This window comes from Puma concolor, chromosome B4 (genome assembly GCF_028749965.1).
Source record: "Puma concolor isolate L17-30 chromosome B4, mPumCon1.1.hap2, whole genome shotgun sequence".
In the NCBI taxonomy this organism is placed as follows: domain Eukaryota; kingdom Metazoa; phylum Chordata; class Mammalia; order Carnivora; family Felidae; genus Puma; species Puma concolor.
In genome coordinates this window covers 125,563,001-125,590,849 of record NC_141673.1, presented here as the reverse complement: position 1 = coordinate 125,590,849, position 27,849 = coordinate 125,563,001, and the positions used below count along the sequence as shown (strand labels likewise).

The 27,849-nt window shown below is 37.0% G+C and overlaps 1 protein-coding gene across 1 annotated transcript in view; it reads left to right on the top strand.

Annotated features, from left to right (window-relative positions):
* The window catches only part of MALRD1 (MAM and LDL receptor class A domain containing 1), a 784,828-nt gene that overhangs the window by 23,395 nt on the left and 733,584 nt on the right, over positions 1 to 27,849 (top strand). The window contains exons 4-6 of the mRNA XM_086714806.1: positions 2,996 to 3,092; positions 23,087 to 23,188; positions 23,840 to 23,986. Of these exons, the coding sequence (XP_086570932.1) occupies positions 2,996 to 3,092; positions 23,087 to 23,188; positions 23,840 to 23,986 (346 nt within the window). The remainder of the gene's footprint in view (positions 1 to 2,995; positions 3,093 to 23,086; positions 23,189 to 23,839; positions 23,987 to 27,849) is intronic.

Below are 27,849 nucleotides of genomic sequence, written 5' to 3'. Positions count from 1 at the left end.
GAGCATTGAAAAGTGGCAGTCTTCTGGTGCCATTGTCAGAGAAAAGGAGTCAGGGACACGTCCAGTTTGAGGGGAAAAACATTATGATTTAGAAGTGACTTTGTGTCATCTGGTAAAAATGTCCACAAGTCTGTGGAGATATGCGCAGAGAGCTCAGGGGGGAGGTTGACTTTTGGGATATAAATTTGTGTTTTATCAGCCTGGGTGACAGTTGAAACCCTGAAGATTGATGGGTTTGTGGGGAGAGTGTGGAGAAAGACGGAAGAGACTGGTGATGAGTTAACACTTAATGTTTGCTTCTCTCTTTAAATATGGCTACTACAGGTGTGTTCTTAGTTTGGCAAGAACAAAGGAATGTATCCAACGGGAAATCTGTAAACATTCATGTAATACTTAATACTTTATAAATATTTTATAAATACTTTATTACTTAAATACTTTAATACTTAAATACTTTAATAACTGTGTTACAATAAGAGCTAATACTTATTTAAACATTTTTTTTTTCAACATTTATTTATTTTTGGGACAGAGAGAGACAGAGCATGAACGGGGGAGGGGCAGAGAGAGAGGGAGACACAGAATCGGAAACAGGCTCCAGGCTCCGAGCCATCAGCCCAGAGCCTGACGCGGGGCTCGAACTCACGGACCGCGAGATCGTGACCTGGCTGAAGTCGGACGCTTAACCAACTGCGCCACCCAGGCGCCCCAAGAGCTAATACTTATTTAATGTGAACTATATACTAAATGCTGATATACATGTAATAATTCATTTGTCCTTGAAAATCTTTTCATATAGGTAAAAATTTATTATTTTTTATCAGTACAGTTTTACAAAGAAGAAAACTGAAGTACAGAGATGTTAATAACTTCTCCAAGGTCCTGTTGTTATTAAGTGGTATAGTTGGAACCTGAACCCAATTAGTCTAGTTCCAAATACATACTTTAATCACTATGCTCTACTGCCCTCACATAAAACCATTCCTATATAGCAGTCTTTTTTTTTTTTTTTCCTTTCTTACCCTCTGAAACAGCTTTTTATGAAACAGCAAAGCAAAATTGCAACATGATTTTAAATGTTTATAAATTAGGTCACAAAAGGGATGCAAAATGGTTGAAGTATAACTCTTAGATTCACATAACCAAAGTCATTCATTGAATCTTACACCAATACCAAAATAAGATTATTCCATGATGAAGAGTAGCCCAGGGACATCTGGGTGGCTCAGTCAGTGAAGCATCTGGTTCTTGGTTTCGGCTCAGGTCATTATCTCATGGTTCATGGGTTCGAGCCCTGCATTGGTCTCTGTGCTGAAAGCTAGAGCCTGCTTGGAATTCTCTCTCTCCATCTCTCTCTGCCCCTACCCCCCTGCCCCAACCTTGTCTCTCTCAAAATAAATAAATAAACATTGAAAACAAATAGTAGCCAAAATCTAGTAACCAAAACTATATTAACATCAGAAATAATGTTCAAGCATTAAGTTGGAAAAGAAAATCCACTAATTTTCTTTCCAAATGGAATCTACAAACTAAATTTTTAGAAACTGTCAAAGAATGACTAAAACTATAAACCTAGGAGTTGGGTTTACAGAGAATTCCTGAAGTAGTGAGAAAAAATACATACTGAGAAAGTATCAGTTAGTATGCTTGCAAAACTCTCCCATTGTACTCATGATTCTGATACTAATGTACTATGAAGGGATTTTGCAAACGATCTGCTGGGTGCTACAAATAAACCTTGAGACTAAACTCTTTGTAACTCTTGTCTTCTAGGTGTGGTATAAGGTTAGTCACACTTAACCTACTTGCATATATGTATTCCCCAAAAGATCTAGTCTCTACCAGAGATCACACAAATCTGGAGTGAAAACATTTGGAGTTGGTTACTACTGTTTGCCAAGTACTTTTCCCATTCTATTTATTTTTGCTCAAAATTTTCTATTTCAAATGTATATCCAGCGCTCACCTTTTTAGATACCAAGTGGATGATTTTGCCTACGCAGCAATCTTTGATAGGTCTTTTCCAACATGGCCCTGCTTTACAAGTAGTCACGTGGTCATTCTGTTTTATGTGAAGAAAAGTTGACTTTCTTAGGGCTACATATTGACCCATTACTCGATAGGTTGTGGGTGTTTCACATCATATTTTTAATAATCTAGTACATCTGGTTTGAAAGGAAATATATCAGTACATCATGTTGTATAGGAAAGAAAAGAGAATGCACCACAGCAAAATGATCTCCTAGGGTCAGTTGTATTCACTGTATGCAGACTAATGGTTAAGTTAAAAAACAGTGCTGACATTTTGAAATAATAAGATGTTTATGTCATAAACAAGGCTAAACAATGCCCACAAGTTTAATGCATCCATGGATTAAGACTCAAACATCATTGGTATTCATTAGTGAGGTTGGGATAAAACTCTCCACCCACACACCAATTTTCAACGGATTTAAATAACTAGGAAATTGGAGAGTAGTTTCTTTCTAAGGTTCTCAGATTTATTATACCAGAGTATTTCCTCTTGGTGCATACTTGGGTTGCCTTCATGTCCCAGTATCACGTTCACTCATTTTAATAAGAAGTCGCTGAACAACCATCTCCAGTCACTGTCCCAAGTTTTGTTTATATAATAGCAGAAAATGCACAGGAGGATATAGCACAAGGACATCCAAGTCTGTGAGCAAAATTTAGAGAACCAGAAGTGGAAATGGGACACAGTTGCAAAATGGCAAAAAACCAGAGATCAAGAGGCAGCTGGGTCCAAGATCTGGTAAATACTAAAGAGCTGGTGTATACTATTTGAGATGCATGGATGACTACATTTTCTTGTCCTTAAGAGTGTATGCTTAGATCTCTTTCCAGTTGGAATTGGAAATGGTCACCAAAATGCTTCTAGGAAGTGATAAGTTTTTTATTGGTAGGCTCTGTGCTGTAAGACTTCGAGACAGTGATGTTCCTTGCTTTGTGCTTTCATCTTGTTTTTCTTGTGCAGGTTGTTTTTCAAGGTCAAATAGTTTCAACTCCTGAACAAGATGAAGTCATAGCTATTGATGATATATCTTTCAGTTCAGGCTGTTTGCCTGCAAATGGTAAGAACTTTTTCTCATTTTGATCCTTATTGTGTATATAAATTCAGTGCAATTTAAACATTGTGTAATGACTTTCATCTACTCTTTCTTTCTTTGCTTTTTTTTTTTTTTTTTTTTGGCCCGATGTTTTAAAGTGGGCTATTTTACATTGTATAACAATGTCTAGGTTTATGCTAGAAGTGAAAATAGTCTATTTTTCCACCGATTCTGATGCTATAGAGAGCTAAAGGGGTAATTTAGTGTCAGATTTGAAACTTTGTAGCAATGTTACAAAATTAAAACGGCCAGTTAAATCACCAGGAGAGCTTCCCGCCTTCTAGGAGACTAAGTGAAAGCTGGCCTCCATAGGGTTGAAATTGTCTTCTTGGGGAATGGACTTGACTTTTCCACTGAAAGACACAAATGGAGAAAGATATTAGCTATAATCTATTTTCTTTTGAGACAAACAACTCGATCAATAAGCCACATATATCAGGTCTAAAAAAATTATCCATTATTGGCCCTTTGATTATATTAACTGAATAATATTCAATTCACCATGCACATTGGTCTCAGTAGAACAGTTTAATGTGAAAATTATCCATTGGTCAGGATGAAATTAATTTAGTCTGATATTCAAACAAGAATCATATGTATATGATTATAGGTAGTTGATAGATCATTTTTCCTTTTTATTTTTATTTTTATTTTTATTTTTTTTAATTTTTTTTTTCAACGTTTATTTTTGGGACAGAGAGAGACAGAGCATGAACGGGGGAGGGGCAGAGAGAGAGGGAGACACAGAATCGGAAACAGGCTCCAGGCTCTGAGCCATCAGCCCAGAGCCTGACGCGGGGCTCGAACTCCCGGACCGCGAGATCGTGACCTGGCTGAAGTCGGACGCTTAACCGACTGCGCCACCCAGGCGCCCCTCATTTTTCCTTTTTAAATGTTATTATACTGTAGTATGATATAGCATAATAAAGATAGCTATTTTGTAGAGAGGCTTCTAAGTTCTAATTTTGTACAAAGTATGGTAGTTGTGTAAATTATATTTCAAGAACAGCAAAGATGAGTTGGTCTACCTAAAAGGAGACTAAGGAATCTTGATAAAGGCTGTCTGATTTATGCTTGGATTTTGAACAGCAGTTCTGCTGGTCTGATAAGAGTGTTTATAAGAATGTGTCTCTTGCCACTTGGACCACGGTAGGGTTTTATAGGAGCCAATGACAGCCCCTTCCACACTGGAACACATAAAAATTTTTTTTCATCTTTATATTATCAGTTCTCAGTCTATATTAGGTAAGAAATCACTATATGATAAATTGAAATATAGATACATTGAATTGCAGAACTTGAAAGGAGCGGATGGTAACCTCCACCTGTTCCTAGAAGAAAATAATTGAAGTATGAACCTTAATGTCTTTTCGCCAACAGAAGATAACGTTTATTGGCTTTAACAGAAGGGCAGCAATGTATCAGTGTAGAATACACTGTTGACTACAAGCAGCACAGACTTAACTATTGACTACTGTACCACTCAGTCTCCCTTAATGCTCTCTCTTCTGGTACCCTGCATGGTATTCCCGGGTCCAGAGAGCAACCAGCTTATGCTTGATTTTTATTGAGGCAGCTAGTCCCTAACTGTGATCATTTTAGCAGTATCTTTATATATCCCATTTTTATAGTTTCTGCAGAAACTGAGGTCTGCCAAACTAAATGATCCCCAACTAGTCCTATTTATTGCTCAGGCTAGCTTAATCAACCCGAAAGAAAATAAGGAATGAGGTCAGCTGTTGGCTGGACTTGCCTCATTGCAAGGAAAATTAGGAACTGGCCGCTGCTCTGAAGCTTTGTTTGCATTACACATGTACACAGGAGCATGCTGGGGTTGTGCCTGGGACTTGATATCGCCTGTAATAGGACTCTGCTATCATTTCAGACATGACCTTTCTCTGCATCTCTGGACCTGGGAACCAAAGCCATTTCCTTAATTACCTGTGATCCATATACTGGGACAAAGGCCAATGTAGATGGGCCATGATAAATATTCAGAAGACAAATGCCAGGTTTTTAGTAAGCACTTAAAAGAGCTCTATAAAATCACTATAGAAGTGAAAAAGCAGTGGTCACAGGAGTGAGAGCATCAGCCGGCTGGACATTCAATGAAAGGTTGTGGTCAAGTAGAAAAATATTGGTGTCTGAAATTTCTAAGACAATAGTTCCAGATAATATTATAACCATATTGGTTTTGAGGTGGTGGGGAAATAAAGTTTACTGAAGATGAGGCATCAATTTTAAAGCTAAGTTATCGGCTAACCTTTTCACATGGCTATTAAACGTATACAACATTACTAGGTGTGGGGCTAGAGAAGATTTTGACATCCCAAACTGAAGTCTTCCATGAATATGGATTCATGAACCTAGATCTAGGGAAGTAAGTTGTGTGTTAGGAGCCAAGATATTTCTACACATGGAAGAACAAATGAATCGACACTGGGGATTTAGAAGAGTGGCAACTTTAATTGTAGGCCTTGTGTTTCATGGGGCATTGGGAAAGGATGCCATCCCTTGGGACAATTGCAAAGGAATTAGTCTGTTGTTAGAAAAAGCCAGTATATTGATCTCACTGCTCGTGGGTTCGAGCCCCACCTGCATGGGGCACCTGCATGGGGCTCTGGGCTGACAGCTCAGAGCCTGGAGCCTGCTTTGGATTTTGTGGACCCCTCTCTCTTTGCCCCTCCCCTGTCACACTGTGTCTCTTTCTCTCTCTCTCTCTCAAAAAATAAACATTAAAAAAATTAAAAAGAAAAAAAAGCCAGTATTCATTTAGGTAGGATCCTACCCATTTTTTTAGGTAGGATCACACAGTATGTTCTTTGAGGGTGAGGGTGCAAGGAGTTTTATTTTTTGTTCTTCAAACAGAATGAGGGTTGATGGCACATTTAAACTGTTGGGAGGAAAACACAGCAGCGTGAGGATTGATAACGGAGAAAAAGAATAAAGTGTCATGGAATAGGATTAGCACATGGATGGAGTTGCATTTTGTACATGGTAGGAATGTGAGATACGGTAAACTTATATAACATTAAATCTGCAAGTGATGCTCTCCAGTCAAGTTCAGATGCTATCATGATAGACTAACCCTAGTCAGTCACCAGAATCACAAAGAGGAGTGATTGATTCTGGGCTTTACTCCAAACCTGCTAGATGGGAATCACTGAGGATAAGGCCTACATTTTAAATAAGGCACTCAGGACACTTTCGGTGAAGCCAGCTGACCTTGGGTTTAAGAACCAAACTAGCGTTTGTATGCCACACAGCCTGGTCCCTGGGTTGCTACACTCACAGTGACTGCTCTGAGACAGAGTTCCAGCTGACCAGAATCAGTGGTTTCAGTCTCATGCAGTCCTGATGGTGACGATCAGGGTGCATCTGAGACATGGGGGCAGAAGCCCACTCAACGTCTTCCAGACATCACCGTCAGAAATCTTAATCAAGTGGAGGGTGGAGTTAGGAATGCATTTGGATGCCAGAAAAGAGACAAGTTTTCCTAGGTGACTTAAGAAAACAGAGGAGATGGACAGTTATGGCATAGATTTTCAACTCTAATACTATTAAAGTCAAGGACTAAGGGATTTCCTTGGTATTTGCTTCATGCTTGTCACCTTATGTTCTTAAAGTGACTGTTGAGATTCTATACATCTCACATCCAAGGTAGGAGGAAGGCAGAAATGGGAAAGGGCAATGTGTTTGGCCATGCCATTGGCTAGGTGATTGTCACGTGGTAACCTTGGTTGCTAGGGAGACTAATAAAATTGAGTATTTGGATTTAGCCTCTGTAATAGAGGCAGGCAAGGAGAACAGGTTTATGATTTGAGTGAGCAAACATATTTTCCAGAGAAACTCAACATCAGCTTATTTAGAAGTAAATTTCAGTTTTCTTCCAAAATATCTTGCCTTGCCTATATTTCCCTTTTTAGATTATTGACATCTGGTCTCACTTAGTAGTCTAGGAGTCGGTCATTCTTAAATCATTCTCCTCTCTTCTTTCCCCTGTATTAATTTGGTCAAAAAATAGTATTGAGGGCATGTCCTTATATTTTTCAAATTATCTGCCCTATTTATTATTATTATGTATCCAACCACGATTTCATTTAAGGGCATATTTTTTTCCTGCTGAATTTTAAAAACTTCTGGTTTCGATCTATTCACCTCTACCATCCAGTACTATCTACTGTCCACCAGATTATACTTTCTAACATGCAAATATGACCAGTCTCTACTTCGTTAAAATCTGTCAGTCACTCTCATTGCCTCCAGGATAGAATTCAGATTTCTAACGGATTCTCAAAAATTCGAATTTCTAAGCTCACCGTGACCCTGCTCTCGCACACCAGTCCAACTTCCTCCTTTACAGTCCTCTAAGAACCCAACTATTCAGGAATTCAAATAAATTCTTCTTTTCTCTGAGCTATATATGCTCCATTTCACAGAACACAGATTTAAATAGAATATCATGGGACTATTTTTTTTTTAAGCAGGACTTATATTTATGCTAAGAATATATGTGATTTTTCAGTTTCTGTTTTAATATCAAAAATGAAGGTATGTCCCCAAGCTACTTAATGTGATTTTATCTGAGATTTAATCTGGACCAAGCATTTTCTATATTTTAGTGCAAAATAGACGTTTTTGTCATTTTGTAGCAGAAAAATAGTACTTAGGAAGGAGTAATAGTTGGAAATGAGTGCTCTAATATAGTTATCTTTTGATAGATCATTTTGGTTTATGAAAAGGTTTTTTGTTTAAGATGGTAAGGTATACTGACAAGACTTCTTTATTTTTTTTATGTCTTCAAACTATTGTGCTTTCAAGATTTTGTTCTGATTTTTTTTAAAAACTAGAGAGAATTCGATGAACCATGCCTTTTATTTTCCATATTCTGATGCTTTGATATCTGAGGGCCTTGCTGACCCTGGAAAGACTGTCTCTTCCAGGGTTAGCCAATTCCTAGAGCTACAAAAAACATCTCACCCTACAAATGCAAACCAACCCATCCAGGGCCCCTATCCCCAACCACCTCTTCAGGCTCTCACTCTCTGGGCACTTTGTACTTGCCATAATCACCCCAGGGTCGCTGTATTAGTATCCTTGGGCTACCATAACAGAATAACTCCAACTGGGTGGTTTAAGCAACAGAAATTTATATTCCCATGATTCTGGAAGCTAGAAGTCCAAAATCAAGATTTCAACAAGTTTGCTTTCTTTTGCTTGTGGATGGCAATCTAGTCCCTGTTGTCACATGGTATTCCCTCTGTGTGTATCTGTCTCTTAAACTCTTCTTCTTATAAGGACAGTCATATTCAATTAAGGCCCACCCACATGACCTCATTTTATCTTAGTTACCCCCTTACAGACCCTGTCTCTAAATATGGTCACATAATGAGGTAGTGGGGGATTGGACTTCAACATATGAATTGGTGGGTCATGGGGAGATGATTCATCCTGTAATAGCAAGGTACCAGACAATAAAGGACAGTCCCTTCTGCCCTAGAGCATGCTGAAATTATTCCCACCAGACAATTCTAAGCCTACATACCCTACCTTACCAGTTCCTTCCCAAAAATCCACAAGAAATGCTCTTGCCCATATTTCCCCTCTCTCCCTCTGCCTCCTGACTAACCCTGGTGTTTTCCCATGTACTTCCTCCCACCCCTAACTCATTGCTTGGTGTACCCCATCTTCTTGGAGTCTGTGAGGAAAACAAACTATCTTCTCAATGGTAGTTATCTTCTGATGTGTTGGCCTTTACATTCCTAAGTAATAATGAAAGCTATATTTTAAAGTAAGAATGTTAGAACCAGTGGGAGGAGAAATTAATAACTGCTCAAATGTAATAATCACTTATTGTCTTAGTAATGAACTAAATTGTAGCAGTGCTGAAGGGCTCAGTGTGGCACGGGAGCATACCATTAACGCAGGTCAGATTGTTTTTTCCACACTGCCTCAACATTCACTTCCTGCTTGTGCAGAGTCTCAAGGTCACCCACACATGGGAGAATAGAGTCTTCAAGGGTCTTTCCTGGGCATGTGCATAAACTTGCACTTTCTCTCTGCTTCCTATATATCCTGGGATATGTCAGAGCTTCTCAAAGCCCCCCTTGGACGTCTCCTTCTATGACTTTTTCCTTTAAGTTGTTTTGGTCAGCTCTTTGTTTGCCCCAGTTTGCAACAGCTGTCTCCAGGTAGCTCTGGTATCAACTAATTGCCTTTGGGAAAAGGCTCTTTTTGATGAATGAGCTCAGAATCAGGTCAAATAAAGCCAAAATGAAGCTCCTGGGCTGCTGGTTTTCATGGCCATCACAATTCCAAGGATTTCTCAACAAACCCCAACCAGGAAAATTGAAATAAAAACCATGCCCACACACATCATAATCAAACTTCTGAGAATCAACAGTGCAGAAAAACTGTTAAAAGTGAACAAAGATAAATAACACATGCCATTCAGGAACATATTCTTGCTGTTATTATTGTTTTTATTGTTACTGTTTGTTCAGTGACTGTTATGAGCCGAATTATGTCCACCCTCCAAAATTCATATATTGAAGTCCTAACCCCCAGTACCTCAGAATGCAAATGTATTTGTAGATGGGGTCTTTAAAGAGGTAAATTAAGTTAAAATGGGGTTACATGGGTGGGTACTAATCTAAAATGACTGGTGTCCTTCTAAGAAGGGGAGATTCAAACAAACACACAGAGGGAAGACTGTAGGAAAGCCCAGGGAGAAGATGGTCATCTGCAAACCCAAGGGAGCAGCCCTCGGAAGCAACCAATCTTGCTGACACCTTGATCTTGGACTTCTAGCTTCCCAAATCATGAGAAAGTAAATTTATATTGTTTAAGCCACCAGATCTGTGGTGCTTTGTGATGGCAGCCCTAGCAAACTAATATAGAGGCTTTCCTGAACTAATTCTATGGCATATGAGTTCTTTCTCATCTGTAGCCACCGCAGTTTCTTCTTTGGAGAGATGGTAGTCTGTACGTTTTCTGTAAGCCTATAGTTTTTCCATCAGTATGGAAGCCAGAATATAGGGATGCATTTTTAAAATGCTAAAACTAAGTAACTTTGAATTCTATATCCATTGAAAATATTCTTCAGGAATTGAAGAAAAATAAAGACATTCTCAGATCAAGAGAAAGTAATAGACTTCATCACCAAATTTATTTTGAAAGAAATGCTAACACAAGCTAGTTCGCAGGCTGAACAAAGAAAATATCAGAGGTAAATGTATCAGTAAGAAGAAAGAAAGAAAGAAAGAAAGAAAGAAAGAAAGAAAGAACAACTGAGGGGCGCCTGGGTGGCTCAGTCAGTTAAGTTTCTGAATCTTGATCTCAGGGTCATGAATTTGAGCCCAGTGTTGGGCTCCATGCTGGGTGTAGAGCCTATTGAAAACAAAAAACAAAAAAGCCGAAGTTATAAATATCAGAGTAAATATAATGGAATGTTCTTCTTCTGTAAAGATTTTTAATGTACACGGGACTCTTGAAAACAGGTATTTGAACACCCTTTTGGTGGGTTCAAAGCATGTAGATGTAAGATATGTGACGAGTATATCATAAAGTTGGGAGTGTAGAAATCCATAGGTTTAAGACTCTTACATTTTATTGAAAATGTTAACAAACTCTATGTACAGTGTTAAACTGAGGTGTGCATATTATTGTGCCTGTAGTGAATGCTAAACAGGCATATATAAAGGACAATAGATACATTAAAATTGAGCATAAAATATTAAAATATTGAAATAATCCATTAGAAGACAAATAAAAACAGATGGTGAAGGCAGAAATGATAGCAGGGTGGTGGCAAAGAGTATAATGGGTAATAAGTGGAGAAGAGACAAACTGAAAAAAAATAATTTTAATTATTATATTATTAATGTTATATGATAATAAATTACTATTTAATATTTAAATAATAATAAATTAGTTATGATGATAAAATAATTACATTAAATATAAGTGGCATTTATATTCCTTTTAGGAGTCAGAGGTTGTCAGATTAGATAAAAGATAAGAAATAACTACATTTTGACTACAAAAGCTCATTTAAAAAATAATGATATAGATTAATTAAAAGTTAAGGGATTCAAATATAGTTAATGAATCTATGTCAAAGGAAGGAAGAAGAATATGCAATGGGGAGAAGATAGCCTCTTCAATAAATGGTGCTGGGAAAACTGGACAGCTACATGCAAAAGAACGAAACTGGATCACTTTCTTACACCATAATACAAAAATGAACTCAAAATGGAGTGAAGACCTAAATAAGAGACATGAAGCCATTAATTTCATAGAAGTAAACATAGGTAGTAATGTCTTTGACATTGGCCTTTGCAGTGTTTTCCTAGTTACGTCTTCTTAGACAAGGGAAACAAAAACAAAAATAAATTATTTGGGCTACACAAAAATAAAAAGATTTTGCTCAGTGAAGGAGACCATCAACAAAATATAAAGGCAACCTAATGAATGGACAAATATATTTGCAAATAATATATTCAATAAAGGGTTAATATCAAAATATGTAAAGAGCTTATACAACTCAACAGTCAAAAAGACAAATGATCCAATTAATAAATGGGCAGAGGACCTGAATAGACATTTTTCCAAAGAAGACATACAAATGGCGAACAGACACATGAAAAATGCTCATCACTAATCATCCAGGAAGTGGAAATCAAAAACTGTAGTGAAATATCATTTACACCTGTCAGAATGGCTAAAATCCAAAATGACAAGAAATAACAAGTATTGATGAAGATGTGGAGAAAAAAGAACTCTCATGCGCTGTTGGTAGAAACATAAATTGGTGCAGCCACTGTGGAAAACAGTATGGAAATTCCTCAAAATATTAAAAAGAAGTACCATACAATCCAGTAATTTCACTACTGGGTATTTACCCAATGTAAAAAAAACCACTAATTTGAAAAGATCTATGCACCCCTATGTTTATCGCAGCATTATTTACATTAGCCAAGATATGGAGGCAACCTGTGTCCATCAATAAATGGATAAATATGATTTTATATGTATATATATATGAATATTATGGAGCTATAACAAAGGATGGTATAACATTTATAAAGATGATTATATATCGATCATATATATATTGATCATATATATTGATATATATATATTGATCATATATATATTGATATATATATATGAATATTATGCAGCTATAACAAAGGATGGTACAACAAAGGATGGGATCTTGCTATTTGTGACAACATGGATGGAACTAGAAGGTATTATGCTAAGTGAATAAGTCAGACTAAGAAAGGAAAATACCATATGATTTCACTTATAGGTAGAATCTAAGCAAAATAAAACAAATGAATAAAAAAACAGAAAATATCCATAAATACAGAGAACAAATTGATGGGTGTTGGGATAGAAGGACGGATAAAATGGGTGAAGAGGAGGGGCGCCTGGGTGGCGCAGTCGGTTAAGCGTCCGACTTCAGCCAGGTCACGATCTCGCGGTCCGTGAGTTCGAGCCCCGCCTCAGGCTGTGGGCTGATGGCTCGGAGCCTGGAGCCTGTTTCTGATTCTGTGTCTCCCTCTCTCTCTGCCCCTCCCCCGTTCGTGCTCTGTCTCTCTCTGTCCCAAAAAAATAAATAAAAAAGTTAAAAAAAAAATGGGTGAAGAGGAGTGGCAGGTACAGGCTTCCATTACAGAATGAATAAATCATGAAGTTAAAAAGTACAACAGGGAATATAGTCAATTGTATTTTAATAGTGTTGTATGGTGACAGATGGTAGCTACACTTGTGAGCATAATGTAGAGAATTGCTGAATCTGTGTGTCATACACTTGAAACTAATGTAACATTGTGTTTCAACTACACTTTTAAAAAAAGAATAAATGAGCAACTAAAAAAAACCTAAAGATATTAAAAGAGATACATTAAGCAATGTAATTAAAAGGAGGGTGAATGGCTATATTAATGTCAAAATGTGCTTCAGAACAAGGAAAATTAATAGGCATAGAGAGGAACATTATATAATGATAAAAGGGTAAATTCATTAAGAAAACAGAACAGTCCTTGTACGCACATAAAAGCAGTACATGGGAAACAGTGACTGGTGGCAAGGTAGAGTAAGTGTAATTCCAAAATTAAACTTTCTTTATTGTGTGACCTAGGTCAAGCAGATTACAGATAAAACTGTTAGAACTAAAAGGAAAAATAGACAAACCTACAATTATACAAGGAGACTTGCATACACATCTTTCAGGAATCAACAGAAAAAGTATACAAAAAAGTCAGCAAGAGGGGCGCCTGGGTGGCTCAGTCGGTTAAGCGTCCGACTTCGGCTCAGGTCACGATCTCGCGGTCCGTGAGTTCGAGCCCCGCGTCGGGCTCTGGGCTGATAGCTCGGAGCCTGGAGCCCGTTTCAGATTCTGTGTCTCCCTCTCTCTCTGCCCCTCCCCCGTTCATGCTCTGTCTCTCTCTGTCTCAAAAATAAATAAACGTTAAAAATAAATAAATAAAAAAAAAAAGTCAGCAAGAATTTGCAAAACCCGTGGGGGAAAAAAACTCTAAAATTTCTGTGGAACCACAAAAGAGCCCAGATAGCCAAGGCAATTCTGAGAAACAACAGCAAAGCATTATACATCCTGATTTTAAATTATACTACAAAACTATACTAATTAAAACAGTTTGATACGGGCATAAAAAATGACACACAGACCAATGAAACAGAATAGAAAACCCAGAAATAAACACTGCATATCGATCAACTAACATTTGATAGTGAGTCAAGAATACTTAATGGAGAAAGGATAGTCTCTTCAATAAATGGTGCTGGGATAATTGAACCCTTATACCACTAATGAAAATTAACCCTAAATTGATTAAAGATTTATACATAAGACCTGAAACCATAAACCTCTTAGAAAAAAGCATAGGAGAAAATTTCTAGGACATTAACCTAGGCACCTTTTTTTCTTGTTTGGATGTGACACCAAAATCACAAGCAACCAAAGAAAAAAATCAGCAAGTGGGACTAGACATCAAACTAAAAAGCTTCTGCACAGCAAAAGAGACAAACAAGAAACAAAATGAAAAGGCAATCTACGGAAAGGCAGAAAATTATCTACCTACTTGATATAATTGACATTTTAAACAAGTAATTTAAAACTATAGCAGAATACTTCTTCTTTTCAGTGCATGCTGAACGTTCACTAGTAAACTAAGACTATAGCCTGGGCCCAGTGGCAAGACTCAAGGAGGCATGGGAGATCCTCCCCCAGATGCAGAATTTAAGGGGACACTAAAAATTTGTTATGGACCAAATTGTGCCCCCCTCCAAATTTCATATGTTGAAACTCTAGACCCCAATGTGACTATATCGGTGATAGTGTCTTAGGTAGTTAAGATTAAATTAGATCATACAGGTGGGGTCCTAATCTAATAGAACTGTGGCCTTATAACAAGAGGAGATCTCGCTCTCGCTTTCTCTCTCCCTCCCCGCCACCCCTGTCTTTCTGTCATCCTCTCTCTTATTCTCTCCCTGTCCTTCTGTCATGTGAGGGTCACAGTGAGAAGGTAGCCAAGTGCAAGCCAGAAAGAAGACCCTTACGAGAAGTCAGACATGCTGGCAACCTCATCTTGTACTTCCTGCCTCCAGAACTGTGAGAATGTAAATTTTTGCTCCTTAAGCCATCCAGTCTAGGTACTTTGTTATAGCAGCCCAAGCAGGGTAAGACAAACGCTAATTAAGATAAGTAACATTTTAATACCACACATTAAAAGCTCACAATTAATGAAAAAATCAATGATAAACAAAATATAAAAATGTTAAATGAAGATAGTATTAGTATTACTGAATTTTCCAGGCTCCAATATGGCTTAGCAGTACTACTGGGGCCACAGAACAAACCTTAAGAATCTTAAGACAATAGAAATGGTATAAAATATATCCTCTGAGCAAAATGAAATTAAACTACAAATCTGGGACATCCACAATCATTTGGAAATTAAATGTCACAAATTTAAATAAAACATACTTTGAAAGAACCAAATATTTTGAACTGAAAGAAAATGAAAATATAACTTACTAAAATTTGTGTAAGATAGCTAAAGCAGTGCTGAGGAAAAGATTAATAGATATAAATTTTTTTGTTAGGAAAGAAAAAGTCTCAAGCCTGTAAATTTAACTATTCATCTAATGAAAGTAGAAAAAGAAGAACATGTAAAAACTAAATCAAACAGTGGGAAAATAATACATATAGAGACAATAAATAATGGAATTTAAAATGAGAAAGTAGTAGAGAAAATTATTGAAACCAAAAGCTGGTTCTTTGAAGAGGTAAATAAAAAATGATAAAGTTCTAGCTGGATTGACCAAGACAAAAAGAGGAAAGACACATATTACCTAATTTGGAATGAAATGGAGCTAACATTAAAGACTCTACAGGTATTAGAGGATAATAGTAATTAGGAAATACTACAAAAACTCTGTACATAGATCTAACAATGTATGTGAAATGAACAAATTCCTTGAAAGTCACAAATAATCAAAAACCATTCAAGAAGAAAGTGATAATTTGAATAGTTTTATGTTTATTAACAAAATAGGACACATACTTTAAATCTTCCATTAAAGAAAACTCCTGGACCACACGGTTTCACTGGAAAATTGTATTAAATATTTAGGGGAAAAAATAACACCAGTTTTATACATTCTATTTCAGAAAATATAAGGGAAGATAATACTTGTTACCTTATTCTATAAGGGCAACTTTGCCCTAACACCAAAAATGAACAAAAATATTATAAGAAAAGAAAGCTACAGACCAACATTTCTCTCACAAAAAAAATCTTTATCACAATATTAGCAAATGGAATCCAGTAATACATTAGAAAGAGATTACATTACAGTCATCCAGGAGATTACATTACAATCATCTAAACTGGTCCAATGTTTAGAAAGCAATCAATGTCATTTACCATGTAATCAGACAAAAGAAGAAAAGCATGTGATGATTTCAGTAGATGCAGAAAAAGCACTGACAAAATTCAACAAACAGCCATGATTAAAAACCTCAGCAAACTATTAACATCTTTAACCTAATAAAGAGCATATACAAAGATCAAACAGTTAACATCACACCCATAATGAATGAGTGTTTCACCTCTAAAACTGAGAAGTAGGCAGTGATGTCCACTCTTACCACTTGTATTCAAGACCTACTGGAAATCCCAGCCAATGCAATAAGGCAAGACATGTAAGTAAAGGCATACACATACAGTTGCAACAGAAGAAATAAACCTTGCCGTATTTGCAGATAACGTGATTGTCTATGGATAAAATATCACAGAATTTATTTTTAAATAAATAAAAATTATTTTAAAATTATTTTATTTTTATCACAGTAGCAGTATACAAAGTCAGTATAAAATCAGTTGTATTTCTATTTAATGGCAATGAACACCTGAAAACTGACATTAGAAAAATGACGCCATTTGTAATACAATCAAAGTAAATTTTTATATATAAATCTAACAAAATATGTGCTGGATTTGTATTCTGAAGCCTACAAAAATAATGATCAAAGACATCAAGAATACCTGACTAAATAAATGGAGTATTGATTGATTGAAAGATCATGGGTCTATGTTTGTCAAAACTCATAGAACTGAATAACCCAAAGGATGGATTTTACTGTATGTGAAGTTAAATAAATTTAAAGAAGAAATAGTACTCTTTAAAGCTGAAAAGATTCTCATGGTGAGGAAGCTGCTACACAGAGCCCTTGGTAGTATTACCGTTAAGGAAAAAGCACAACTTTCTAGTTTTGTTCTACATATTTCTCTTTATCGTAAACATGTAAACTTTATATAAGTGCTTACAGTATAGGTATAGGCATCTTTATGGTTTCAGAACTCTTTGTGAGTTGGAAAATTCAACTAAATTCTTTTTCTAATATTAGGGAAATCTTTTAGATTATGCCCACACCTTCAAACAGTATCATGCTAAATACTGCCCTTTTCCAAGAAAATTCGCTGCACATTGATTGAAAGAGAATCTTTTTAGACTTTACCAAAGTAGCACGTGTGAAAAAAAGTCGAGCTTCGTGACTGTGAATACAAATGTGTTTAGTCACTGATTCTTGAATGACACTGATTCTTGAATAAATTGCTTATTATCATTTTTTATAAAAATTGCATGCTATGGTTCATAATCAGAATATTGTGAATATTCTCTGAAGATTTTTAGATTGGTTTGCCAGGACACTGCGTTAGTCTCATTTTTGAAGGCCCCAAATATACAAATCATCCTTTAATGAGAACCTGAATGGTGCATACATATTATCCAGCTAAATAACTAAGGACCTAGTTACCTTTTTTGTCCTATTAATTTCTAGTTACCTTTTAAGATCTAATAACTGTCCCTTGAAATTCATAATTAATTTAAGAACATTGACAAAGAAATTGTCCTAAGTCCCTGGAGTCAAAAGTGGGTGTCAGTTATAACTTTTACTGCAATGGCCTTGAGACTTGCACTTCATTCTCTACCATCTGAGAGAGAGTCTGGCCAATTTTATACAACCTGCTTGTACAAGATAAGGTTTGAAGGAAATGTGGCTTCATTGGTATAGAGACCTTGAAACGTTGGCAAAGCTTCATCCTGATGATCATGTATCATGGATGGAGGATTTTAAAATCCTCAAAGTAATTTTCTGCTGCTAGACTGTGGTGCAATGTAAGAATGAGATAGAAAGAGGGTGGGGATGTAGGAAAAATGTGTATGAATGTAAATATAGATAACTGACTTCTTGAAATAGTATTGAGCTCTGAGATTGAATGCACTAAAAGAAAAAGAAGTGTCCAGAAGATTAACTGTCAACTTATACCCCCATCTACTGTTTTTACGGTTACAAATTCCAGTTTGGGGAATGAACGTAGTAAAAATGGTTGACATTGGTGAAAGATATTTAATACCAATTGACACAAGCTATGTTGTTAATATCATGCAATTGATACTTGACTATTTTGCTATTTTTGTTTATAGTACTTTTGTGAATTTTTTTTCTTGTATAAATAGTGAAAAATTAGAGATAATATACGACATTTAATTGAACTATGGCCAATACTTAATTATTTAGCTCCAGGAAGCAGAAGATCTGCAGCTATTATGTGAATCAAGAAAAATTACAATTTTAATTGTTTCATGTTAATTGTTATTGTGCAATCTTAGCTTCATTTATTACCTACACTCCCTTAATTGCATATGCAGTTTTATTTTCAGAGGATCTTACATTCAAAGGCTTTCCATATTCATTATTTGTAAGCTCCTATTATAAGAAATCAGCTTATGGGTGTTATTCATAAATTGTTTCATAACCAGTTGCTTCAATTGTATTCCAAATAAAAATGTAAGCACTTTACATAGGATCTATGATATTGTCAAGTATTTTGTTGAATTATATTTATTCATTCCTTAAACAACTATATATTGGACACTTACGTTGTGCCAAGAGTTATTTCAGACAATGGGGAGACAGCAACGAAAAACAAACACCAATCCCTGTGTTCGTGGAACTTACATTTTAGTCAAAGGGAGAAAGATACTAAGCAAATAAAAAAAAAAAAAAAAACTATGTCAAGTGGTGATATGTGCTGTGGGGAAAAATAGAGCAGAAAGCCAAGATAAGAAGACATAGATGAAGGTAAAGTGAAGTTTTAGTCAGGCATGGTCACATGGAAAAGATGTTTCTAAACAACAACAACAAAAAAACCCCAAGGAGTTGAGGGAGAAAGCCATGCATATTTTGGAAGGAACTATAAATACAAAGGTCTCAAGGCAAGAGTCAGGTTTGTCTGTATGAGGAAGATCATGGTGAGGACTTCTGTATTTATTTCATGAAGGACAGAAACCCATGTAACGATGTTGAGCTGAGGAGATGTGATCTGACTCATATATTTAAAGGTCAGAGGGAGACAAGGGCAGCAACAAGGGAGCAAAATACAAAGTTATTACTGTAATCCAGAAAGAGTGATATTCCTTGAGTCAGAATTGGTAGTAGTAGCAGAGGCAGTGGGATGTAATGAGATTCTGGATGTGTTCTATAGGGAAAGCAAAGCTTTGCTGATGAATTGCGTGATGGGTGAGAGCGAGAGATGGGTCATGGATCCAGATTTCCTCCTGAAATAGGTTGGATGGAATTATCACGAACTGAGATGGGGAGGAAAGTGGGAGGAGAAGCTTTGGAGGAAAGAATCAGAAGTTTAATTTTAGACCTATTTCTGTTGAGAATCATGTTAGCTCTTCAAGTGAAAGGGCCAAGACAGCAACAGGATGTCTATATTGGAGACCAGTGAAACTAGGCCTAAAATATAATTTGATAAGAAGGAAATGTTTTAAAGGCATGAGATGAGGTGATATTAACAAGATTGTGGTGTAGAGAAGAGAAGGGAATCCAAGGACTGAGGTCTAGAGCCCCCTCATGTTTGTGTCATGTGGAGATGAGGAAAAACCAGCAAAGGTGACTGAGAATGAACAGCCAGTAATGTAAGAGGAAAACCAGGAGAGAATTATGTTGTAGAACCTAGTGAAGAAAACGTTTCAAGAAAGATTGAGTGATCAACTAGTTTCAATATTACTGCCATGTCAGGTATGATAAGGAAGAAAAATTAAATGTTGGATTTAACAATACAGAGGTCATTCTTGATATATGCACTTTCAGTGGAGTGGTAAGGTTATGAAAAAGAAAAAAAAAAGTTCTGATATGTGCTACAACATGAAGGAACCTTGAAAACATTGTGCCAAGTGAAAGAGGTCAAGCACAGAAGACCATATATTGTATGATTCCATTTATGTGAAATATCCAAAATAGGGAAATCTATAGAGATGGGAAGGAGATTAGTGGTTGCCAGAGTCCAAGGAGGAGCAGAGAAAGGGAGTGATATATAATGGTTATGGGTTTTATATAATTTATGGGTTTTATATATAATGGGTTTATGGGTTATGGGGTGATAATGTTTTGGAATTAGTGGTGATAACTGCACAATTATTATGAATAAAAGCCCCTGAACTGTATACTTTAAAATAATTAAAATGGTTAAAATGGTGAATTTTATGTTATGTGAATGTTACCTCAATAAAAAAAAAACTTAAAAAAAAAAAGACCTCACTAGAGCAGGTTCAAGGAAGGATGTGGGGAGAATTGGTGTTGGAGTCAGTGTGAATAGGCAGAGCTTAGAGAAGTTAGTTGGAGGGGGTTGGAGGGTCAGAGGGCTTTCCTAAGATGGATGAAATTTTGGCCCCTTTGTGTATCGAAGGGAAAAGAAAACCTGTTGATGTAAAAGAGGGGAGGGAATTACTGGAATAATTCCTAAAACAGGGAAGAGGAGATGATTTTTTGTAGAAACAAAGAGGGGCCCAGAGAAGAGCATGGCTGGTTGACCCACAGTTACAAGAAGAAAGGTACTCAGGCAGCAGTTCAGGGAGATAGGTAGTGGGACTTGGGAGGTTTTCTGCTGTTTCCTCTCATTTTCCCGATGAAATGTGGAGCAAGAATATTAGCTGAGAAGGATGATAGAGAAGGAGTTGGAATTTGACGGAGGAAGTAAAGAGTTTTGAATAGTTGTCTAGGAGGAAAAGGAAAGAGGAAATGGAGGAAAAGGAAAGAAGGGGAAACATGGTGGACGATGAGATGGAGTGAGTGGGTCACAGACATAAAACCATTTTAATCAGCATGGTGGTGGGCTCTTCATCACTCATCTTCAGCCCCACAGATGCAGGCTGGAGTGGGTGACCAGTTCCCTGGTGGTCTCAGCCTACCAATAGCCATGTCTTGGGCTGGAAATGCCTGGGGCAGTCATCTGGGCCCACGCTGCTTGTGACAAGCCCCACACATGTTTCCTTGATCAGAGCCCGTGTTGTGGCTGACCCAGACCTTGTGGTTCTTGTTAGGATTGCAGGACACTCCTCAGCAACAACCATCAGGGAACTCTGAGAAAACAAGTTTCATTACACATAGGTCCTGGAGGATGTACAGAATGTCCAAGGGCAACACAGCAAGGTTGTGGAGAGAGACCATGGATCCAGGGGTCTGCCTTCATTGAGTTCAAGAGGTTCCTGATCTAGCTGTGTGGCTAGCAATGTGTTTATTCCAGATGGATATCTTTGGAATGGCGCCCTCAGCCATCAAAAGTTTAATATCAGGCACTCTCATCTGTTAAAAAGAAAACCACAGGCCTAAAATGGTGTCACTTGAACTAGGCTAAGTCACCAAACTGGGGCTTAATATCTAACCTAATTACAGTTTCAACTTCTTCAGAAATGTCAGTCTTAACCTGTCAATCAGGAACCTTCTGATCAGCACTAGTGAGGTATTCTATGACATGGGCCCTCTCCATCCTCCAAAGGAAGATGATGTAATCCACCTAGTAAGATCCCTTGACCTTCTCCAAGGGAACGTGACCTTGCCTGGAACAATCTTTTGTTTTCTTTTGCTAATAAGTGTCTTGTTCTACACTCCTTCCTATAAAAACCTGCCATTTGGTATGGCTCCTCAGGGCTCCCCTCTGCTTTCTACTTGGGGTGCTGTCTGATTATTGCTTTAATTTATTGCTAATGAAACCAATCAGATCTTCAAATTCATTTGGTTGAATTATTGTCCTTTATTTTTTATTTTTTAAATACATTATTTAAAGTCTTTTTAAGTTTATTGATTTATTTTGAGAGAGAAAGAGAATGAGATGGGGAGGGGCAGAGAGAGAGGGGGACCGAGGATCTGAAGCGGGCTCTGAACTGACATCAGAGAGCTTGATGTGGGGCTCAAACTCACAAACCACAGGATCGTGACCTGAGCTGAAGTCAGATGCTTAACCGACTGAGCCACCCAGATGCCCTGAATTCTTGTTCTTTAACACATTATGATGTAAAAAAAAAAAGTGAATCGTCAGATACCTACAGTACCTGCAGGGTTGTACTTACCAGAGTTTTTGCCCTGAGAGTATGAGGAAGCACAGGAGTGCCAGATGGAGTGGCTCTAATGTCTGTGAGAGAGGAAAAGAGAACATGAAAAAGGACGAAAGGCATTGGAAAACTGTCGGACCAGTAGCTTGTGGGACCTTGTGCTGTCAAAAATTGTTAGCGCTGATACTAGAGGGAGTGAGTGGAGAGAGGTGATGGTTGAGGAGTGGGCCACTTGTAATTAAGATAAAGGAAATGTTACCACTTGTAATGATGGTACTCACAGGCGTGGTGGCAGAGGTCATTTTTCCTCAACCTTTCTTCATGACCATCAATACGAAAAAAGCAAGAGATTAAGAGACAAGATGAAAGTAGCTATTAAAATGACGATGACTGCCAAGAGTCAAAATCCTCAAGGTGGAGGGGTGGTGCACCAGTGTCTGTAGGTGACTGCCACAAGCTGGCACAACGAGGGATGTCATCTGATGTCGGGAGACTCAAAGCTGAGGTGGCTGGGGAGATGAGAATGAGAATTGTCTGGAAGTGGCAACGGAGCAGGGAGGATACCCAGTCCACTTTCCAGCCCTGTGTTGGGCGGGCAGTGGAGGGAAAAACAGACACCAAGCAGGGAGAGGATTTCAGGGACCGCAGTTCCAGGAGATCAGCTTCCAGTTAAAGAAGACAGCATATCAGCATATGTCATAGTTGACACAGGTACAATTATCCTTCTAATAATAGGCTCCTTGTTTCCACATTAGGCCGTGTTACTTCCATGGAGATATGGGCAGTTTGGTTTGGGGGCTTGGCAGTCACCACAGAGATCCGATTAAATCCCAGAAGCACTGGCATCGTTGTATTATTCTCTCTGACTCTCTGTGTGATGGAGCTGCCTGGGGAGAGATGCTGTTACAGAGAGGAGTTGGGTGAAGAGTGCTTTCTAGAACAAATGCTAACATTTTAGGAAATGCATGAGTCTTTCCAGTTGTACCTACATCTCACTTCTTGCCTCTCTTTAAATTTAACAGATGAAATTTTACCATGTCAAGAAACACTGAATACCGAGCAGGAACTGTGCCATCTAGATTCACGTCTCTGCAATTTTGATTCTACAGATGAAGGATTGAGGTGTAAGTGTTAAATCGAGATGCCCACCATGACGGTATGTAGCCATCCACGAGACTTGGACCACTGCTAGGAATTCAGACCACTACGAGGGATAGTCACCTGCCAACCTTTGTTGACATTTATGTCCTAATTTTAGCTGGAGTGTTGTTGGAAGTCTATGGTTTATTCAAAACATGAAAGATACTAAATATGTAATTTTAAGGTGATGTTTTATAAAGTAGTTCCATTAAAGACCAGCTTTCAATTATATAGAGTGTTTCTTCTTTAAAGTTTCCATGTGATTATGAATAACAAGTGATTTAAACTAATTTCATAAGGTAGGTAAGGTCAGATTATATATGTGCCATTTAAAAAGTTGTAGTAGGAGCAGTGTACAAGAAAAAACGGAAACATCTTTTCACTTTTGAATGGCAGTGGTTTCCATTTGGGAGGATGCCTATCTGGATCAAGGGAGGAACTTTTGAAAAACACATTTGCTGGCATATTCTAAGGCTTATTGAACCAAAATTTGTAGGTATGAAATTGTGTGTGTGTGTGTGTGTGTGTGTGTGTGTGTGTGTGTGTTAAGCTTTGATTATAATACATAACTGTGGCTAAGCAGCTACTCTAGTACACTGTGATGGTTCACCAAGATCTTTTTTGGCTTTCTGTAGTATGTCACGTCTGTGGATTTGAATCTGACATGTGTGACTGGGCATCAGAAACATCTGCTGGGCGAATTTCCTGGATGCGCACAAAAGCAAGAGAGGTTCTTGCATTAGAATCTATACCTCAGCAGGATCAAAGTAGTGATGATGAAGGTAGGAAATAAAAAAAATAATCTTCTGTATATATGATTTTTAGAATTTTGACTTATTGTGGGTAGTATGAAGATATTTCATCAGGGATCTGGATGTATATACTGAGTGTATTTTATTGAAGCTATATTTGCATAGATATTGAAAGTAAAAAAACCCATATTATTGACAGTGTAGAGAAAGAATTATACTAGGTTAACTTTTAATTTTGTAAGTTTTATTATTTAATCATCAAGAGATAGTAGATATTGTGGGAAGAAAAAGGTAAAGTATTAAAACGCTTTTATAAAGCTGACTAACTCTCCTTTTCACTAGTGTTATCAATGATTTTCTTTCTTTTCATCTAACATTAAATTTGTGGTGTCTGTTTATTTTTCTTTCCACTGCTTTTTCTTTCTTTCTTTTTTTGAGGAGGTATTGTTAGTCTTTTCTTAATTTAGTAATTTAAAATTTTGCCACAGCAGAAAGTAATAGCTATTTTTTCTACTTCCATGTTGAGTTTACTTTCTCCATAGTTTTGCCTTTTCCAGAATGTCATATAATTGGAGTTATACAGTTGGTAGCCTTTTAAGATTCACTTCCTTCATTTAGTAATGTGCATTTAGGCTTCCTCTCTGTCCTTTTCGTGGCTTGTTGGCTTATTTTGTTTTAATAGTGAATTATATCCCATTGTCTGGATGTACCAGAGTTCATTCACCTCCCGAAGGACATTTTGGTTGTTTCCAAGTGTTTGGCAATTATGAATAAAGCTGCTATAAACATCCATGTGAAGGTTTTTGTGTCAACATAGGTTTCCAACTCTTTTGAGTAAATACTAAGGAGCATGGCTGCTGGATCGTTTAGTAAGAATATGTGTAGTTTTCTAAGAGACTCCTAAGCTGTCTTCCAAAGAGAATGTATCATTTTTCATTCCCATCAACAATGAATGAGAGATCTTGTTGCTTCACACCCTCTCCAGCTTTTGGCTGATGTCAGTGTCCTGGATTCTGGCCATTCAAATAGGTGTGTAGTGATTTCTCTTTGTCTTAGTTTGCATTTCCCTGATGCCTTATGATATGGCCCATCTCTGATGCTTATTTGTCATTTGTATGTCTTCTTTTGTGAGGTGTCTGTTAAGGCCTTTGGGTTTTGGTCTTTTATCTTTATCATTTTCTTTGTTCACCATTGTTTCTTTTATTTCATGCCCTTGATTCCTTTCCTTCTTGAATAGGTTCACTTATTATTTTTTTATTCAGAAAAGATCTGTGGTCATGGTCTTGCTAAGCATTTATAAGCTTCAAGTGTTTTTAATGGCCTCACTCCTAAATAATAATCTATTCAGTCATACAATTTTTGAATGAAAATCTGTTCATTTTATTTCTAAGTACATAGTGATGGTTCTTCTTTAGCTACTGATATCTACTGTAGTCATCATGAAGTCTGAGCTCATCTAATTTTTTTTCATTTTATGAAGATTTAATAAAATGTTAATCTCTACTGTCTGAAATGTCATTGTGATTAGTAAAGATGTGAATATATTTTATTTAAAATTTTCAGTGCTCAAAATGCATATATGTTATCATTTGTGGACATGGTATGTTAACTCTTTTCTGGTAAGTTTCTTTCAGTCCCTCTGTTCTTGTCCTCTTGAGTTCCTGTTAAATACATGTCCTGGGGGCCTGTGTGTTAGTGTTTTTTATTTGTTGCCCTTATTCTTTGTTCTTACTTTTGTCTCCCATTCCTGTTAGGCCTTTGTAGTTTTAAATGAGGATTTTATATGCTTCTTTTTTTGTTTCCTTCTTTAGTATCTCAATTATATTTCCATTTTTACTCCTTTTTTTTAGTGCTAGCTGTGAGTTTATGAAATATATTTACAACTAATCCAACTCCACTTTGAAATAACTTCATACTTCTTGGGGCACCTGGGTGGCTCAGTCGGTTAAGCGTCCGACTTCGGCTCAGGTCATGATCTCACGGTTTGTGAGTTCAAGCCCCGTGTAGGCCTTGTGCTGACAGCTCAGAGCCTGGAGCCTGTTTCAGATTCTGTGTCTCCCTCTCTCTCTGACCCTCCCCCATTCATGCTCTGTCTCTCTCTGTCTCAAAAATAAATAAACGTTAAAAAAAAAAGAAATAAATTCATACTTCTTCACAAAGTGCACATTGTCTTATAATCATAAAATATTCCTAATTTCTCCCTCCTGTCCCTTATGTCATTGTTATCACTCATTTCACTTACATGCAAACTATAATCATCAAATACATTGTGGGTATTACTATTTTGAACTGTTCTCTTTTAGATCAATTCAGAATATTAAAATTAAAAGGTTTTGCCAAAAGTTGAAGGTAACTGATTTGCTTTATTTATTGCTTTCCTAGTACTGTTCCTTTCTTTATTTAGATCCGAGTTTATGACTAATCTCTTCCCTTCTCTTTGAAGAATTTCTTTTAACATTACTTATATTCAAAGCCATTGTTTCTTTGTTTATTTTCTGTATAGGTGTGATCTGTCCATTGATCTAAGTGGGGTATTTAAGTCCCCTACTATTATTGTATTATTATCAATTAGTTCCTTTATGTTTGTTATTAATTGTTTTATATAGTTGGGTGCTATCATGTTTGAGGCATAAATATTTAAATTGTTTTGTCTTGTTGTATTGTCTCATTTATTATAATTTAGTACATTTCTTCATTTCTTGTTACAGTTTTTGCTTTAAAGTCTATTTTGTCTAATTTAAATATTGCTGCTCTACCTTTTTTCTGATTTCCATTTGTGTGATAAATTTTTCTCCATCCCCTCACTTTCAATCCGCAGGTGTCTTTAGGTCTAAAATGAGTCTCTTGTAGGCAGCATATAGATGGGTTTTGTTTTTTTATCCATTCTGATGCCCTATGTCTTTTTATTGGAGCACTTAGCCCATTTACATTCAAAGTGATTCTTGATAGATATGTATTTATTGCCATTTTATTACTTGTTTTGTCATTGTTTCTGGAGATTCTCTCTGATCCTTTCTTGTCTTTGTCACTCTTAGTCTCTGCTTTGTACTCAAAGAGTCTCCTTTAATATTTCTTGCAGGGCAGGTGTAGTGGTCATGAACTCCTTTAGTTTTTGTTGGTCTGGGAAGCTCTTTATCTCTCCTCCCCTTGAATGATAGCCTTCCTGGATAGAGTATTCTTGGCTGCAGCTTTTTCCCCATCAGCACTTTGTATATATCATGCCCTTCTGGCTTTCCAAGTTTTCTGTTGAGAAATCTCCAGCTAGCCTTAAAGGTCTTCTCTTGTAAGCAAAGGACTTCTTTTCTCTTGCCGCTTTCAAGATTTTTCCTTTGTTGCTATATTTTGCAAATCTAATTATATGTCTTGGTGTTGGCCTACTTTTGTTGATTGTAATGGGAGTGCTCTGTGCCTCCTGGATCTGGATGTCTGTTTCCATTTCCAGATTAGGGAAATTTTCTGCTATTATTTCTTGAAATATATTTTCTGCCCCCTTTTCTCTCTCCTCTTCTAGGACTCCTATATATGAAAGTTATTATGTTTGATGGGATCACTGAATTCCCTAAATCTATTCTCATGTTGCATAATTTTCTCTCTCTGTTGTTCAGCTCCATTGTTCTCCCTTGTTGTGTCTTCTAGGTCACTAATTCATTCCTCTGCTTCTTCCTGCCTGATGTTTAATGCATCAAGACTGTTTCCAATCTCGTTTATTGTGCCCTTTGTCTCTGATTAATTCTTTTTTAACTTTTATCTCTGTGGTAAGGGTTTCCCTGATGTCTTCTATTTTTTCCCAAGCCCAGTGGGTATCTTTACAATTGCTGCTTTAAATGTTCCATCAGAGGGGCGCCTGGGTGGTGCAGTCGGTTAAGCGTCTGACTTCAGCCAGGTCACGATCT